Source organism: Scatophagus argus, chromosome 5 (genome assembly GCF_020382885.2).
Source record: "Scatophagus argus isolate fScaArg1 chromosome 5, fScaArg1.pri, whole genome shotgun sequence".
In the NCBI taxonomy this organism is placed as follows: domain Eukaryota; kingdom Metazoa; phylum Chordata; class Actinopteri; family Scatophagidae; genus Scatophagus; species Scatophagus argus.
The window spans coordinates 12,759,568-12,773,269 of NC_058497.1; the positions used below are offsets into that span (position 1 = coordinate 12,759,568).

General features: G+C 41.6%; 1 protein-coding gene across 2 annotated transcripts in view; it reads left to right on the forward strand.

The window, feature by feature from the left end:
• The window catches only part of LOC124059080 (F-BAR and double SH3 domains protein 2-like), a 54,115-nt gene that overhangs the window by 20,837 nt on the left and 19,576 nt on the right, over positions 1 to 13,702 (forward strand). The window contains exons 4-11 of one of the 2 annotated variants that reach the window (XM_046388839.1): positions 3,820 to 3,899; positions 4,190 to 4,334; positions 4,479 to 4,612; positions 5,972 to 6,026; positions 6,259 to 6,387; positions 10,991 to 11,113; positions 11,636 to 11,731; positions 12,876 to 12,950. In XM_046388839.1, coding sequence (XP_046244795.1) covers positions 3,820 to 3,899; positions 4,190 to 4,334; positions 4,479 to 4,612; positions 5,972 to 6,026; positions 6,259 to 6,387; positions 10,991 to 11,113; positions 11,636 to 11,731; positions 12,876 to 12,950 — 837 coding nt within the window. The remainder of the gene's footprint in view (positions 1 to 3,819; positions 3,900 to 4,189; positions 4,335 to 4,478; positions 4,613 to 5,971; positions 6,027 to 6,258; positions 6,388 to 10,990; positions 11,114 to 11,635; positions 11,732 to 12,875; positions 12,951 to 13,702) is intronic. The other variant, XM_046388840.1, reaches the window with a different exon arrangement.

Consider the following 13,702-nt stretch of genomic DNA (forward strand, 5'->3'; position numbering starts at 1 on the left):
CTCTCTCTCTTTCTCTCTCTCTCTACCCCTCTCCTCTCTCACACACAGACATGCACATTTATTCACCTGCAATACCTTCTTACAACTCATGATTAATGTCTGTTGCAATCGTCTTTATTGTAATCAAAAGAATCATCTTTTTGTTCTCTCTAACTCAATGTGAACACAACACACACACAAAGGAGACAGAGAGCTTCAGGGCAGAGAAGTACAGACAGGAAGAGATGGGAGGGAAAAATCAAGAATATTGATTTAGGAGGAAGTTGAGAAAGTAAGGTGGTTGAAAAGGAAGGCACACAAAGACATGAAGAAATCAGAGAGAGAGACAGCAGACAGAATGTGACTGAGCCAGAGAAAATAAGTGAGCGGCTGAGCGAGAGTAAACAAAAGGCCGAAGTATCAAGGTGACTGTCTGCCGAGTTGTTTTGCACTGTGTGCGGCTAAGAGAGCAGAGACAAATGGGTGGAAAGAGTTGTGAATGAATAATAAATAAATATTTTGATATGACCTGTTTTGTAGTAATCATCATTTGTTGTTGTTTGGACAGCTAAAGCCTACCCAGACAAAATTTGAGTGTGGAAAATGAAAAAGCCAGTCAACAGAAAACTTGTCATCCTACTTGAGTCCAGTGAATAACAATTATGTCATGTAATTTTGACCTGTAATTGTAGATTCTGTCACAAGGACTTATATGTAATTTTGCAAAAGCGAGAATGGAGTTGTGAACTCACAACTCCGTTAACTCATAGAGACTGGTTTTCAACAATGAAAATAGATGCAGGCTGCGAGTCCGCTAACTGACGTGCTTAAAATACACAATATACTGCCTCTCTTCCGCTTCCTTTTACTTTTTCTTTGTCTGTCAACCCTGGTCTCAGGATATCCTGCTGTCTGGGTACCTTGTTTGCCACCCGGATCACAAAAACAGGATGTATGTGTGTGTTTGCGTCTTTTTCACTGGATGTGTGTGTTTCTTAATAGGAGCAATTCCACCTTACCCAGATCACACACAGGAAGGGCAAATGGGTTGCCATAGTAACGTGCTGTTCAGGTGGCTGTCAGGTGTTGACAGCATAGAAAGGAGGATGGAGGGATGAGATGTCCTATAAAAAGACAGGAGCTGGGGAGAGTGAATAGGGAGAGAAAGATAGAGAGGAGTGAGGCATATGGGGATGAAAAATGCAGAGGAGAGAGGGACGCAGAAAAAAAAGAAGCGTCAGAGTGGGGAAGAGAGAACATGAAAGAGCATCAGAAATCCTCCCCAGTTAGCCAACAGCACCTCAGTGGAGCTGTCACAAATCAGTCACTGTGTGCTTCTCACCATTCAGTCATTGCCAAGTTTAGCTGTCGTTGCTCTTGCTCAGATGACAGGTGTGTCACCACAGATTCATCTAAGAGGCTTTCAGTTGTGTGCTGGCATTTAAAAAAAGCTTCGGAGTCAGTGTGTGTGAGGTGGTCGGTGGCTTGTCTGATGGGGTCATTTTGAGGCAGTATTGAGACAGCATCACTTCTTCGTGTTTTTGACTTGTGAGGATACTCTATAAGTAAAACATAGATTTACATGTTTAAAGTGATTTGGGGATTATGCTTCAACACCTGTGCTAGAGGAAAACCAGCCTCGGAGCATTAAAAAATGCAGCGCTCACATTTTCTCTCAGAGAAGAGAAGTAAATTAGTAGGGAGAAGTGACTACTCTTGCAACATACTTGACATGTACCAATTATTTCAAGATAGACATGTTGCCAATCTTTTAATGGATGGCAAGTGTGAAATGGTTGAAGAATATGCTCATGGTGTCCACTAGGCCTACTGCTAAATATTTTATAAACTTGTAGGTACATTGGTTTAGCTTTTAGGCAGCAGGTTTTATGCTCTGGAGATCTGAGTAATTATGAGACAGGAGAGTTAAATTGATGGGGAGCAGTGTGGTGTGGAAGTCAAGCTGTCAAATCAGTGTCCTGTCAGCTGTCCTGTCAACTCACAGCCAGTGGCTGTCTCAGCTGTCAGTCACCGACCTCCTCCCCTCCCACACACACACACACACACGCACGCACATCATAGCATGTAGGCAATTAAATAACAGGCACTTCTATTGCAGTTTCAATCCTGTGTGTTTCTCTGGCTCTCCTTCACACACTCTCCTCTATTTTTTTGACAAACACACTCACACAGTCTCTCGGTCTTTCATCAAAACCATCCACACCCACTCCACCCTTCCCAAGAGAGAGGGTGGGGTGGGGGTTGGGGTGTTGATTATTCTTGAAGCAAACGTGTTTCCTTATGCATCAGACAGGGTAGCATTTGTGTCATGGCTTTTCTTTGTGTGTGTATATGTGTTGCTAAGTGTGTGTGTGTGTGAGTGTATGTGTGTGAAATTATTTTATCTGGTATTTTTCTGGCACTTGCACTCCTCACTGTAACTTACGTCAGTGAGACAGGCATTGGCAAACCATTTCCTGAGTTAACCAGTGCAGTTGGAAATAGGTTACCTCTTCTTCCTCATGTAAGCTACATTCCTGGCAGCTCCAACACACTATGACTCAAAGTAGTACTGACCTCTACACTTTATCTGTTATAAAATGTTATAAACTGTGAGCTTGGCTGCTAATTTACTCAAACAGGATTGCTGCAGTGGGAAGGGGGGGTTGTTCTTAGACTAAGTTCTCACTCCTACTTGTATGTAAGTCTGACTCTTCCCTTTTTGGAGACAGTTTAACTGGTGTGTGCCTGAGGTCACTGGGCCACTGTCTCCCCCAGGACACAAGCTTGTGCTTCAGCTAGAGGGAACCTGTATTTTTCATATCCAGCAAATAAAACAGGCAACTTGTACATGTGTTTTTTGATGGCCTCATTCACCATCTGTGAAAGGTAAAAAGGGCACGATGAGTGTGTGAGGGAGAAAGAAAACAAGGACAACCAAACAGCTTGATATTAGAGCGCGGGGGAGAGTGGAGAGAGGATGGAGATATGTGGAAATGAATGATGAGGCTTTGGTTTGGATGGTTAGGGGAGCGACAGCATAGCATCTGAAAATAGGCCTGTGAGAATCGTAGAGAGACATGAGCAGAGAGCTGGTGGCTGAGAGACAGACAAAACAGAGAGACCAGATCCACATGCAGATTTTATATAGAAGAGTGATGAAATCGACAGGATAACAGATGTGGCTTGGAGGAGTGGCGTATCAGTGCGTCACTAAGCCGACTGTGGTTGTTGTTCTGGTTTGTTAACTGTTTTATTAATGAGGATTTGCTCCTCTACCCACACCTGCACATCCTCATCCACAGGCGGCCAGAGGCGGTGTCTGCAAGTTGTCGCTACTGACACAGTGACCCAGTCCAGAGGATGTAGGTTACCGTTTCTTGCAGCCCTCGGGTTCCTGCTCGTACTCACGGGAGCTGACTGGCTGATTCACTGTTGCTGAGGCAGAGCTGATCCATTTTATAGTGGAAACAGCCAAGAAAATGGCACCCACGTGGTGACCAGGATAGAATGAACAAGCCATGTCAGAACTGTTCACTCTCAGTGGGTTACAGTGCAAATTAAATCTGGAAAAATATCCCAATACTGGTTACAATTACAGTTTTCCACCTGATCAGGGCTCATAGTCCAAGGGCAATAATGCAGTCCGAGATAATACAAATAAAAATATATGTTTAATATTTGACTGAATAGACCTTTGTGTTGCCCTGTTCTTGCCTCCTTTATTTTCTTACATAATATTGGGACTGCTTCTCCTCAGTTACAGTAATTTGGGTGCAGTACAAACCAGTCAGAAAACAGGAGGTAATCTGTGCCTCATCTTTACACTTGTGTTTTCAGGCTCTGCAGAAGTTAGCGAGCCAGTACCTAAAGAGAGATTGGCCCGGCATCAACCCTGATGACCAGAGAACAGACTACAGGTAGGTGTGTTTGTGTGTGTGTGTGTGTGTGTGGTAACATGTAGTAACATGCAGCCACATTTCCCATAAAGCTAAATATAAACAGCTAAAAACTTTTGGGGATTTTGTACCTACAGTCAGTCAGGGCACTCATATGAAACCCAAATCCAATCCAAAGTTCTAGAAAAAAACAGCAAATGTATGAGGGAATAAAAAATCAGCCACTCTGCAGTCATAGTTTTCCTGCCTATTGCTCATTTGAGTGCAGGCAAGAGGACATTCAGCATTTGTGTGTTTTTCTCTCCAACTAGGAATGTGTATGCAGTGTGGAGGTCCTACTTAGAAGGTACAGTGCAGGTGAGTCAGTCCAGGCTCAACGTGTGCGACAACTACAAAAGCCAAGTATCAGAGCCCGCGAAGACTGTTAGACTCTACAAGGAGCAGCAACTCAAAAAGGTGAGCGAACGTATGAGTTAGTCAGAGTTTTCTGAAGCAGTCTTTGTCCTCTCTCCTTCTCTACAATGTCTGCTCATAATGAGTTAACTTGATTCATGTAAATCTGCGTTTTTTCTCACAGCTTGCCTTTTTTTCCATTCACAGACCATAGATCAGTTGAGCGGCATTCAGGCAGAGCTTCAGGAGTCGGTAAAAGAGTTGGCCAAAGCCAAGAAAAAATACTATGACTGCGAGCAGGTTGCCCACGCTGTACGAGAGAAGGCTGACATAGAGGCCAAGTGAGTTCACCACAACGTAGTGTGTGTGCGTGTGTGTATGTGTGTTTGAAGTGATGTGTGTAAAAATAAAAATCCTACGACCAAACAGATGGTCTCCCTTGTCAGAAAGAATACCATCAAGAAAACAAAGTTGGTTAACCTCACATAGATAGTGTGTTTGTGAGATAGAGGCTGAAAGAAGCAATCAATTACATGCTGAATATGTTTATGAGAGAGAGAGAGACAGACAAAGAAAAGACAAAGAAAAATACAGATAAAATACCAGAGCAAAACACCACAAAAGCTGAAGTACATGATCTTAGTTTGGCAACACTGGGTGTGTGCAGTTCTCTTGGTTTGAATCCGAGCAATAAATAAAACCAGTCATGTATGTAACATTTGAAACGCAAATTTTTGGCTATTTTTTTCCTTTGAAGGACAGATAAATGCTCTGTTAGATATTACCTGAAGCCTTACCACATGGTACCAAAGTTTGATCCAGTGTTAATGAGTATTGTCCCCTCCCCAGCTCTAGGTAGCAGTAGCTATGGTGACATTTTCGCTTCATTGAGTTCTTGGTTCCAGTTAGGGCCTGCATCGATCGGCCAGTGAACTCTTTTCTGTTCCCTATCACTCAGTAGGAAGACACAGTCACAGAAATGACTGCATTGCCGCTGTGGCATTGTGTGAGTGTGAGTGCATTTCAGTAGAGAAAAATGCCGAGACATTAGTCATGGCGAGGCACAAGGAACACACAGGAAGAAATTGGTGTGAATGGAGAGACAACACCCATTTTTCACACTTTTCACACCATTTGGTGCATAAAGGAAACTCACCACATGTACCCACACATATAGGCAGGCGATAGACATTATTACACACACTTAATTTGTTTTGTATCTGTATGTATGAGAGTTAATATAAGACATGCTGGGCATTTTTTATGCACATAAGCACAGTAGCACAGAAAAACAGACCACACATAAACACGCATGCATGCACACAGACTCATGCCATCATTTTATCAGGCAGGTCTTTCTGATCTCACCATCCCATATAAATCACAATGGCTGGATCCAGGTGAGATTTACTGCTGTCACACTCCGACTCGTTCAGGGTCAGTATATGGTGCCTGTTCTGAATCAGACTAGGCTAGAGATCAGAGTTATGATGCTGTGGAAAAGCCTGAATCTGTTTTTCCTCTCGATCTATTTGTTAATATTTGTTTATTAAATCTGCAATGGTGAATGAATCAGATGTCACTACTCTTTTTTTTGTTGCATGTTTATAGATACGTGCATGGATAACTTTATATTACTTTATTAAAATTAAAATTATATATTGATGAAGTTCTTTTGCTTCTTCGTTTTTTTTTTTCAGGTCTAAACTGGGTATTTTCCAGTCAAGAATTAGTTTACAGAAAGCAAGTGTAAAGGTAAGAGGGCTCACTCACAAAGACACAAACACAACACCGTCGCTCCCTCCTAAAGCAGAGCTTTCAAGCTGGCTCTTTTAAGATATGATACAAAAACAAAAATGGTTCCTCCTCTGTGCTTTTCTGTTGAGCCCAGAACCTAAAAAAGACAAATGTTCTCCACTTAGCTTAAAGCTCCAGTCTGTTATTGTAATGCAGTATTGCAATAACGTCTGTCTCTCTTTCATTCCAGTTGAAAGCTAAGAGAAGTGACTGTAACTCCAAAGCAACGCAAGCCAGGAATGATTACTTGCTAACGCTAGCTGCTGCCAATGCTCACCATGACCGGTACTACCATACAGATCTTCTACACTGCATACAGGTATTTACATAAGAATGAATATAAAAGAATTGCAAGATATCAGTGGTGTGGGAGAGAGTTCTGAATGTCGACTTTTTAGTCAAACTGCACTTGTGTAAAATAGAATCCATGCAGCTGAAATTCTAGTTTGTAATTTCTTAACAACAGATTCTTTTACTACTACAAGTACTGACATAAGGAGTCTCATGCACTAATAATACCCAGAGGGATTTTCAAGGAATGGGGGCATTTTTTCTGGTTTGAAAATTCAAAGTGGTGATCTACTTTGAATTAAAGCTCAGTTTGGGATAAGATGTTTCCTTTTATGAGTGCACAAAGTCAGAGTCCCTTTCAGCATCACTGGAGTAGTTGGAGGGGGGGAAAGCGTACATGAAAAAGTGATGATTTCACAGTTTTGAGTCTTCAAAGTAAGACATTAGAGTTCTCTGAATTTATTCTTTAGAACGGGCTTATGTGAAGAAAAATCCTGCAAAATGAGCCATCCTTTTCAAATGATTGATAGGCATGAAATTATAATTTGCCCAATATTGAATGAACTCTACCAAGAAGAATTCAAAGCAAGCTTGGACTTTTTTATGTTAAATACTACTGTATAGATTGAATATGAAAAGTCATGGATGGATGCAAATAAGTTAACTGCATCAGTGATATCTTCTTTTTCTGTTTCACATCTGGCACCTTCATACGTGGCATGCAAACGAGCATCACTCTGAGCCTGAATATGTGTATGTTTTTTTTATGTGGTTGTGTGATGTGGGTGATTTTATTATATGACAACTAACTTATAACCCTATCAGTTTAATCATTAAATCAAGTTGTGACAGGGAAGCCAGTCTGCTCTCACCAGTCACATTGCTTTCATCAGTGGTAGCAGGCCGCTGCTTGTTTGTAAAAACTTCCATGTAGTACTACATGACCTGTCTGGCCCATGCACACAATCAAAACACAGGAAGAAATTAGACTAGAATATCGACATACCATTGTGGTTACAAGACAACAAATCCAGGTCTATTAAGTAATTCAGATTTGAAATTTAAGTGAACACCAATAATCCACCAAAACTCTAAAAATGAACATAGTGTGAAATAGGGTGTGTGCAAACACACAGACCAGATTAACAAACATACTTTAACTAGTTAAGCAGCTAAGTGACAGCGATGTCATTATTTTAAATGCTGTACAAACAAACACACAGTCAGTCTGAGACACGTGCAGACAGACACACACATAATGCCACAGTCATCAGTCTCAGACATGGCTGTGATTTGACAGATAACGCACACACACACACACACACATGCATGAAGACGTGCACACTTAAGTATCTGGGTGATTTATTTTAGTTTGTAAACCAAGAAATAAGTTGCATATGTATATTCAGAAACTAAGGTGCAGCTCATTAAAGTTTTTATCTGCTTCTTCTTTAATTTTTTGGCTCTCTGTTTCTTCCTCTGCATTTTTCATCTTTGTGTAATTTCTTCAGATGCTCATCCCTTTCTCCTTGTTTCTGCTTCTCCTTCTCCCTCACTCTGACATACTCTGCCTCAGGCGTGTATGAGCATCTATACTATGAGGCCATTCTGAATAATAGATCCTTAGCTCCTTGTGACAGACGGATAGGACTGCAGGGAAGTATGCACATACGCAAATACATGTCCACAAATACACAAAGAGAAAGAGGGACATTGCCAGAGGCAAGCAATCTGCTCGACTCCTCTCCCTCTGCAGTTTATCAGTGGTGTTTGCAGGTCTTTACCTGAAAGTCACCGATGGCAGTGCTCCTAAGGGTGGGGGTGGGGGGTGGGGGGTGGGGGGGTCATCACAAGAAAGTACACGTTCTTTTCACAATGTCAGACATTTTCTGCTCCACAGCGATATGTTGAGAAAGCAGCATCTCCGGCTAAATGTATTTCCTTCTGAATTGTAGTATAGTAGAAATAGAAAGTAACAAAATACTTGAGTAAAAGTACTTGAGTAAATGTACTAGTTAACTGCTTAGTTACCACCCCACACACACACACACACACTGGTTACTAAGAATTCTATGACAAGACTTTTCCTGTCTTTAATCTTAAACCATATAGAAGAAAACTGAAAAGATGAAAGAATAAAGGGTGGCTTTGTAAGGTCACTTGTACCTGAAAGCCTTGCTGAGATCTGAACTTCACTTCATAAATACTGGCTTATTGACCGTGGCTGCAGGAATAACATATGTACATATGTTACACTGAGAGCTACTGTCCTTGTCAATGCGACAGTTGTAGTGAAAGGGTAGAGGAAGAAAAGACTGCTCCACATCTCCCTCTGCTGTCGGCAGCCCCTGCTCTTCTAACAGTCCGTCTGTGAGACATACGTACTCTGAGACTTAACACCTCTGCTGCCCTGCCTGGTCCACTGGGCTGTACTTATTGTTCAGGCAACCCAAACACACACACGCACCCACTGACCAGTGATATGAGGACGGAGCTTTTTCTGGAAGCTGACTCACCCTGTTTTAATACTACCCTAAATGGATGAAAGAAGGAGGGGAGGAAGAGAAGAGAGGGGAGGAGGAAATGAGCAGAGTGATGAGGGAACATTTAGAGACAAGTCAACCAACAACACACCCTTGATGACATAATTTCCGTGAGAGTTTCGCATTGTTTTAGTCTGTGGTGTGTATATGTAAGTGCTACATTTGTGGGTTTCATGTCCATATTGAAAAACATGTTAGTGTATGTGTTTACTGTACATAAATAAAGGAATTCTGATTCTGACATGTCTGTGGAAGTCAGTGTAAGTGTCAGTAGGAGGTTGCGGACCTGGCCTAAAACATTCAGTGGCCAGCAAAGAGTGAGTGTGTGAGCTTTTATAAAGTACTTTCACTAGAGGAGAGTGTGATCGTCTGAGTATTTGAGAGTTTCTGTGTGTGTGTGTGTATATGTGTGTGAGAGAGTCTGTCTGCGGTCTCTGTTTTGTTGAATTGGAATCTGAACCCCTTCACCTTCCCCTGCAGCTGTTAGAACACTATCCAAAGAACACTTCTCCCTCCCTCCTTCTCTCTCTCACTCTCTCTCTTTCTCTCTCTCTCCCTCTCCCCCTCCCCCTCACACACACACACACACACACACACACACACACACACACACACACACACACACACACACACGCAAACACAAACTCTCATTTCCTATACACTAGTTTTTCTGTCTGCCCCTCTTTTATACCTATTCAAATCCTCACTCTTCCTCTCTTACCTCCTCTCCATTAGCCTCCTCTCTCTCTCTTTCTCTTTTTTCTTTCTAGTATGATCTGTTTGTTTGGCAGCATGTCCTACAGCTTGGCAGCACTACCCCAGCCTCTTCATAGAAAGGCTGTTCATTTGGACTGCATACTTCATCAGAATGTCTTTATATCAGCGCATCACAACCTGTAATGATGAGAGCTGTCAAATGAAAACATCTGCTCAGTTTCTGTCCTTCCTTTGACTGTCTTCCCCCTGTTCCTGCCTCTCATTGTTTGTCTCTTTCTCTTCTCTGTTTCGTTCTCGCTGGACTACCGAATACCACGATTTCTGTTTCGTTTGGTTTAATTCACAAAAACCTGTGTTCTGCAGCATAAGGCAAAACAATTTTATCTGATAAATTGATTGATTGTTTTTTTTTAATGTCAAACTTTTATTTAAGCACTCACACGGATGTTTTGTATTAGTTGGTTGAATAGACCGCTGGGCAGGTTAAAGCTGGGAGGAGCTGTGCGTGCACGTACATGAGCAAGACGTGCTGCCAAGTGCATCAAAACTAACAGGAGAGTGAGGGAGCCGTCAATCAAACAGTCTGCACACACGCACATAAGCATTAGTAGAGCTCTGATCAGAAAACATAAGTGAAAACACCTGTATGGGTTGGGTTTTTTTGTCACCTTAGGGCGGATACAGCATGTCTGACATGTTTGCTATTCTGACACTCACAGTGGCTTTTGATTGCTGGTAGTGTGTAAACATAAGTGATACATGAATATTACGAATGCTTCTTTTCTCTTTTTTTTTTTTTTTTGAAACACTGTGTATTAGCAGATTATGTGTTGTTAGAGACTCTTGGGTCTCTTCCTATAATATATTTATGTAAAGATAAATTTGTTTAAGTGCCCTTTGGAGAAACATTGCTGAAACTTTTACTGCATGTTTGTTTCTCATGCAACTTTATAACCTACATGTTCCTGAGGGTGTGTTGTTCCTCCAAGCTCAAAATTAACAGGGACAGGAAGGACAAAACTTTTGTGATGGTTAAGCTCCCAGTGACAAAATAGCTGAGGATAAGTGAGCGCTGAAAGTTTGATGACGTATTTGATGTATACTGCTGAAGCTTTTGTAGTAAGTGGATTCATTCATCTACTCTGACCCTCTTTATCTCCTCTGTCTCTTACATGGTATCTCCCAATGATTCCCCTTATACTCTCAGCTTTTACTATCAAGGATTATGGAATTACATTGAATTAATCCATCCAGTGTAACCCCTGGGTCCTTCTCTCTCTCTCTCTCTCTCTCTCTCTCTCTCTCTCTCTCTCTCTCTCTCTCTCTCTCTCTCTCTCTCTCTCTCTCCCTCTCTCTCTCTCTGTTTTTCAGGCCTTGGATGGCAGGATCTATGAGCATGTGAAAGACTATCTGGTAGCACTGTGTCGTACTGAGCTAGAGGCCTCCCAGGCCACACACAACACCTTCCAGTTCCTGTTGGACAAATCCACCAGGGTGAGTCAGTGGGGAAAATCCACCAATCTGCTCGGCGTCATAGCATGATCAAAGTGCTTATATTGGCAAAACAATGTGTATTTTTTTAGTGAAACGATTTGGACAACTTGACCTATTTAGTTCACTTAGTATTTGTTGGCATTATTTTTCTTCCGTTACGCAGCAGGAGGCATCGTTTGCATGCAGTATTTTAATAGCAATGCGTTATATGTGTTATATAACAGATTTTGGGTGCTCATACATCACTCAAGTTATATTACTTTTTGTTCTTTTTTTCTGAATCCCTACATTTATGCTGTTAAAGTGATAATATATAATATATCAAATCCAGAATCTATGTATAAATATCAAACACTCACCCACTGTAGGCTCGATGTGTGGCTGTATAATGTTTATAGTTTACTCCTTTGTGAGGTAACGGAGGCTGCGGTCGGTGCAGAGTCTCTGATGTTACAATGTACTAAAATACTGAAAAGTTTTCCGCTGGCCTGGATGAATGATTTCCCTCTGTTATTTTCTCAGATAATACAAGAGTTCAACCAGCAGTTGTTCATGCAGGAGAATCCAGTGTTTCACAAAGCACACGACTTCCAGTTCCAGCCCAGCGAATGTGACACGGTGAGACCTTCGTGGCTGCACACACATCCACTGCATTCATGTCCACACGCATGCAGTCTTGGGATATTTTGCTTAGAGTAGTTTGTTGTTGAGCTTGGATTGTTTGTATATGAACCTGTTCACACAACAGGACAATCGCTCCATCTCTCCCTTCCTCCCCCTTTCTCAAAGACATTCACAGATACTCATCAGCCTTAAAGGTTGCCACGTGTGGACTTTTCCCCACTCTTTGCTTTTTTTTGTCCCCTTCAGATATTTTATTTTACATATGTAGCAGTTGAATCACTGAAACAGAATTTATGTAACTTTTATTCTTAAGATTTTAGAGAATCCCATTAATACATCTGGAGCTGAGATGCTTTCCAAGCTGAAATTCAGAGAGCCAAGGCTCTGATCATTCTTATTCTCTAGAGAGATCTTTGGCTCCTTTCTTTCCAGCCTTTGGAGATTTCTTTATGTTAGGATGGAGTTGTCCAGTTTACTAGTGTCTGGTGACAGCATGATAGAAACATGAGTCTACTCTGTGTTCTAATATTAATCATTTAGATGGCAAATGTTGTGCGTCCACTGGGAGCTTTTCTTTGTAATGCACATTCTTTTTCATCATAAGTAAAACTTTTTTTTTGTCTAAGTGATGGCTGAATTTGAAAAATGTTTCGCATTGTCATAAATCAATCAGTGCTTGTGCGATCGTAATGCAGCACTGAGAATCATGCTGCCTCACCCCTCTTGGGGCCTTGTTAAGTATTGTTGGCTAAAAAAGAGATCTCCCAGTGGACACTGGTCCTGTTTCCTCTGTAGCTGCCCCTTTTTCTTGTGTCTGAGTCATGTTGTGCTCTCTTGTTTCTCAGCTTACTTCACTTTCTCTCTTTCACTGTGTTCTGCCAAATTTTCTTTCCTTCTCCTATCTCTTCCTTCTTCTGTTACGTAAACTAGTGTTCTAACAGTTCTACAAACAACAATGTGCTGTTCATTCCCTGTGTCTTCCTAATCCTGTTCAACCTTTGCTAACACTTTCCCCTAAACCTTTCTTTTCCATTAACACCCTCCTTGTATTTGTGTGTCTGTGTGCTTGCACTGCTGCTCTTGGGTGCATGGGTGCTTTGCTGTGTGTATGCTGTGTGTGTGTGTGTGTGTGTGCCAGACTCTGAGCTCGGTGCAGCAGTTGGTGGACATTGAGCCGTCGCCCGTCAGTGCCATGAGAATGACCCTGGCACAGGTAGTCTTAACTGTTGTTGGCATCCCCATCTTCATTCCTGACAAAAACCATGAATCATCTACTTCCTTCATTTATTACTATTTATCTGTCTGTCCTGATGACACACACTTCAACATGTACTTGTGTTGCCCAGCAAAGCCTTGGTAAATCTTTTAGTAATGCAGTTCAGCTCTTAACACCTGGTATTTGATCGACATTTGCATGACGCAGGCAATATGTCAGTCACTATGAATCTATGCAGACTACAGTGCAAGTTAATTCTCTAAATTGGAATTTCATGCACATAAGCAAAGTTACATTGTAACCGTAAAAAAATAGATCGAGATGATTAGATAAACATATGTTGAAAATTAATGGAAAATTGCTTGCTCGTAGTCCAATTGCCTTGTTTGGCTCTGATCATGACAGTTTGGATATTATACACAGTATTTTTTGGGAGTAGAGGCCCAATAACTGCAATGAAATAGTAACTGTGGAGGTCACAGACATGACAACACAATGTTAAGACATGCAGTAAATACTACTCCCTGCCTAACTAGACTGCTTAAGTACAAAGTGCTCAGGTGGACGGCTGCTTTCTTCCATGACTTATCCCCAAGTGACTGCAGACATTCATAATACAGTAAGTCAACAAGACTTAAATTTTACATTACAATTATCCTTTCTGGCAAACAGCGCAGACCCATCCCTCTTTCTAAACAGAAAGTCGTGTAGCCATTACAGCATGTCTAGCCAGCTTCTGCACAAATGCT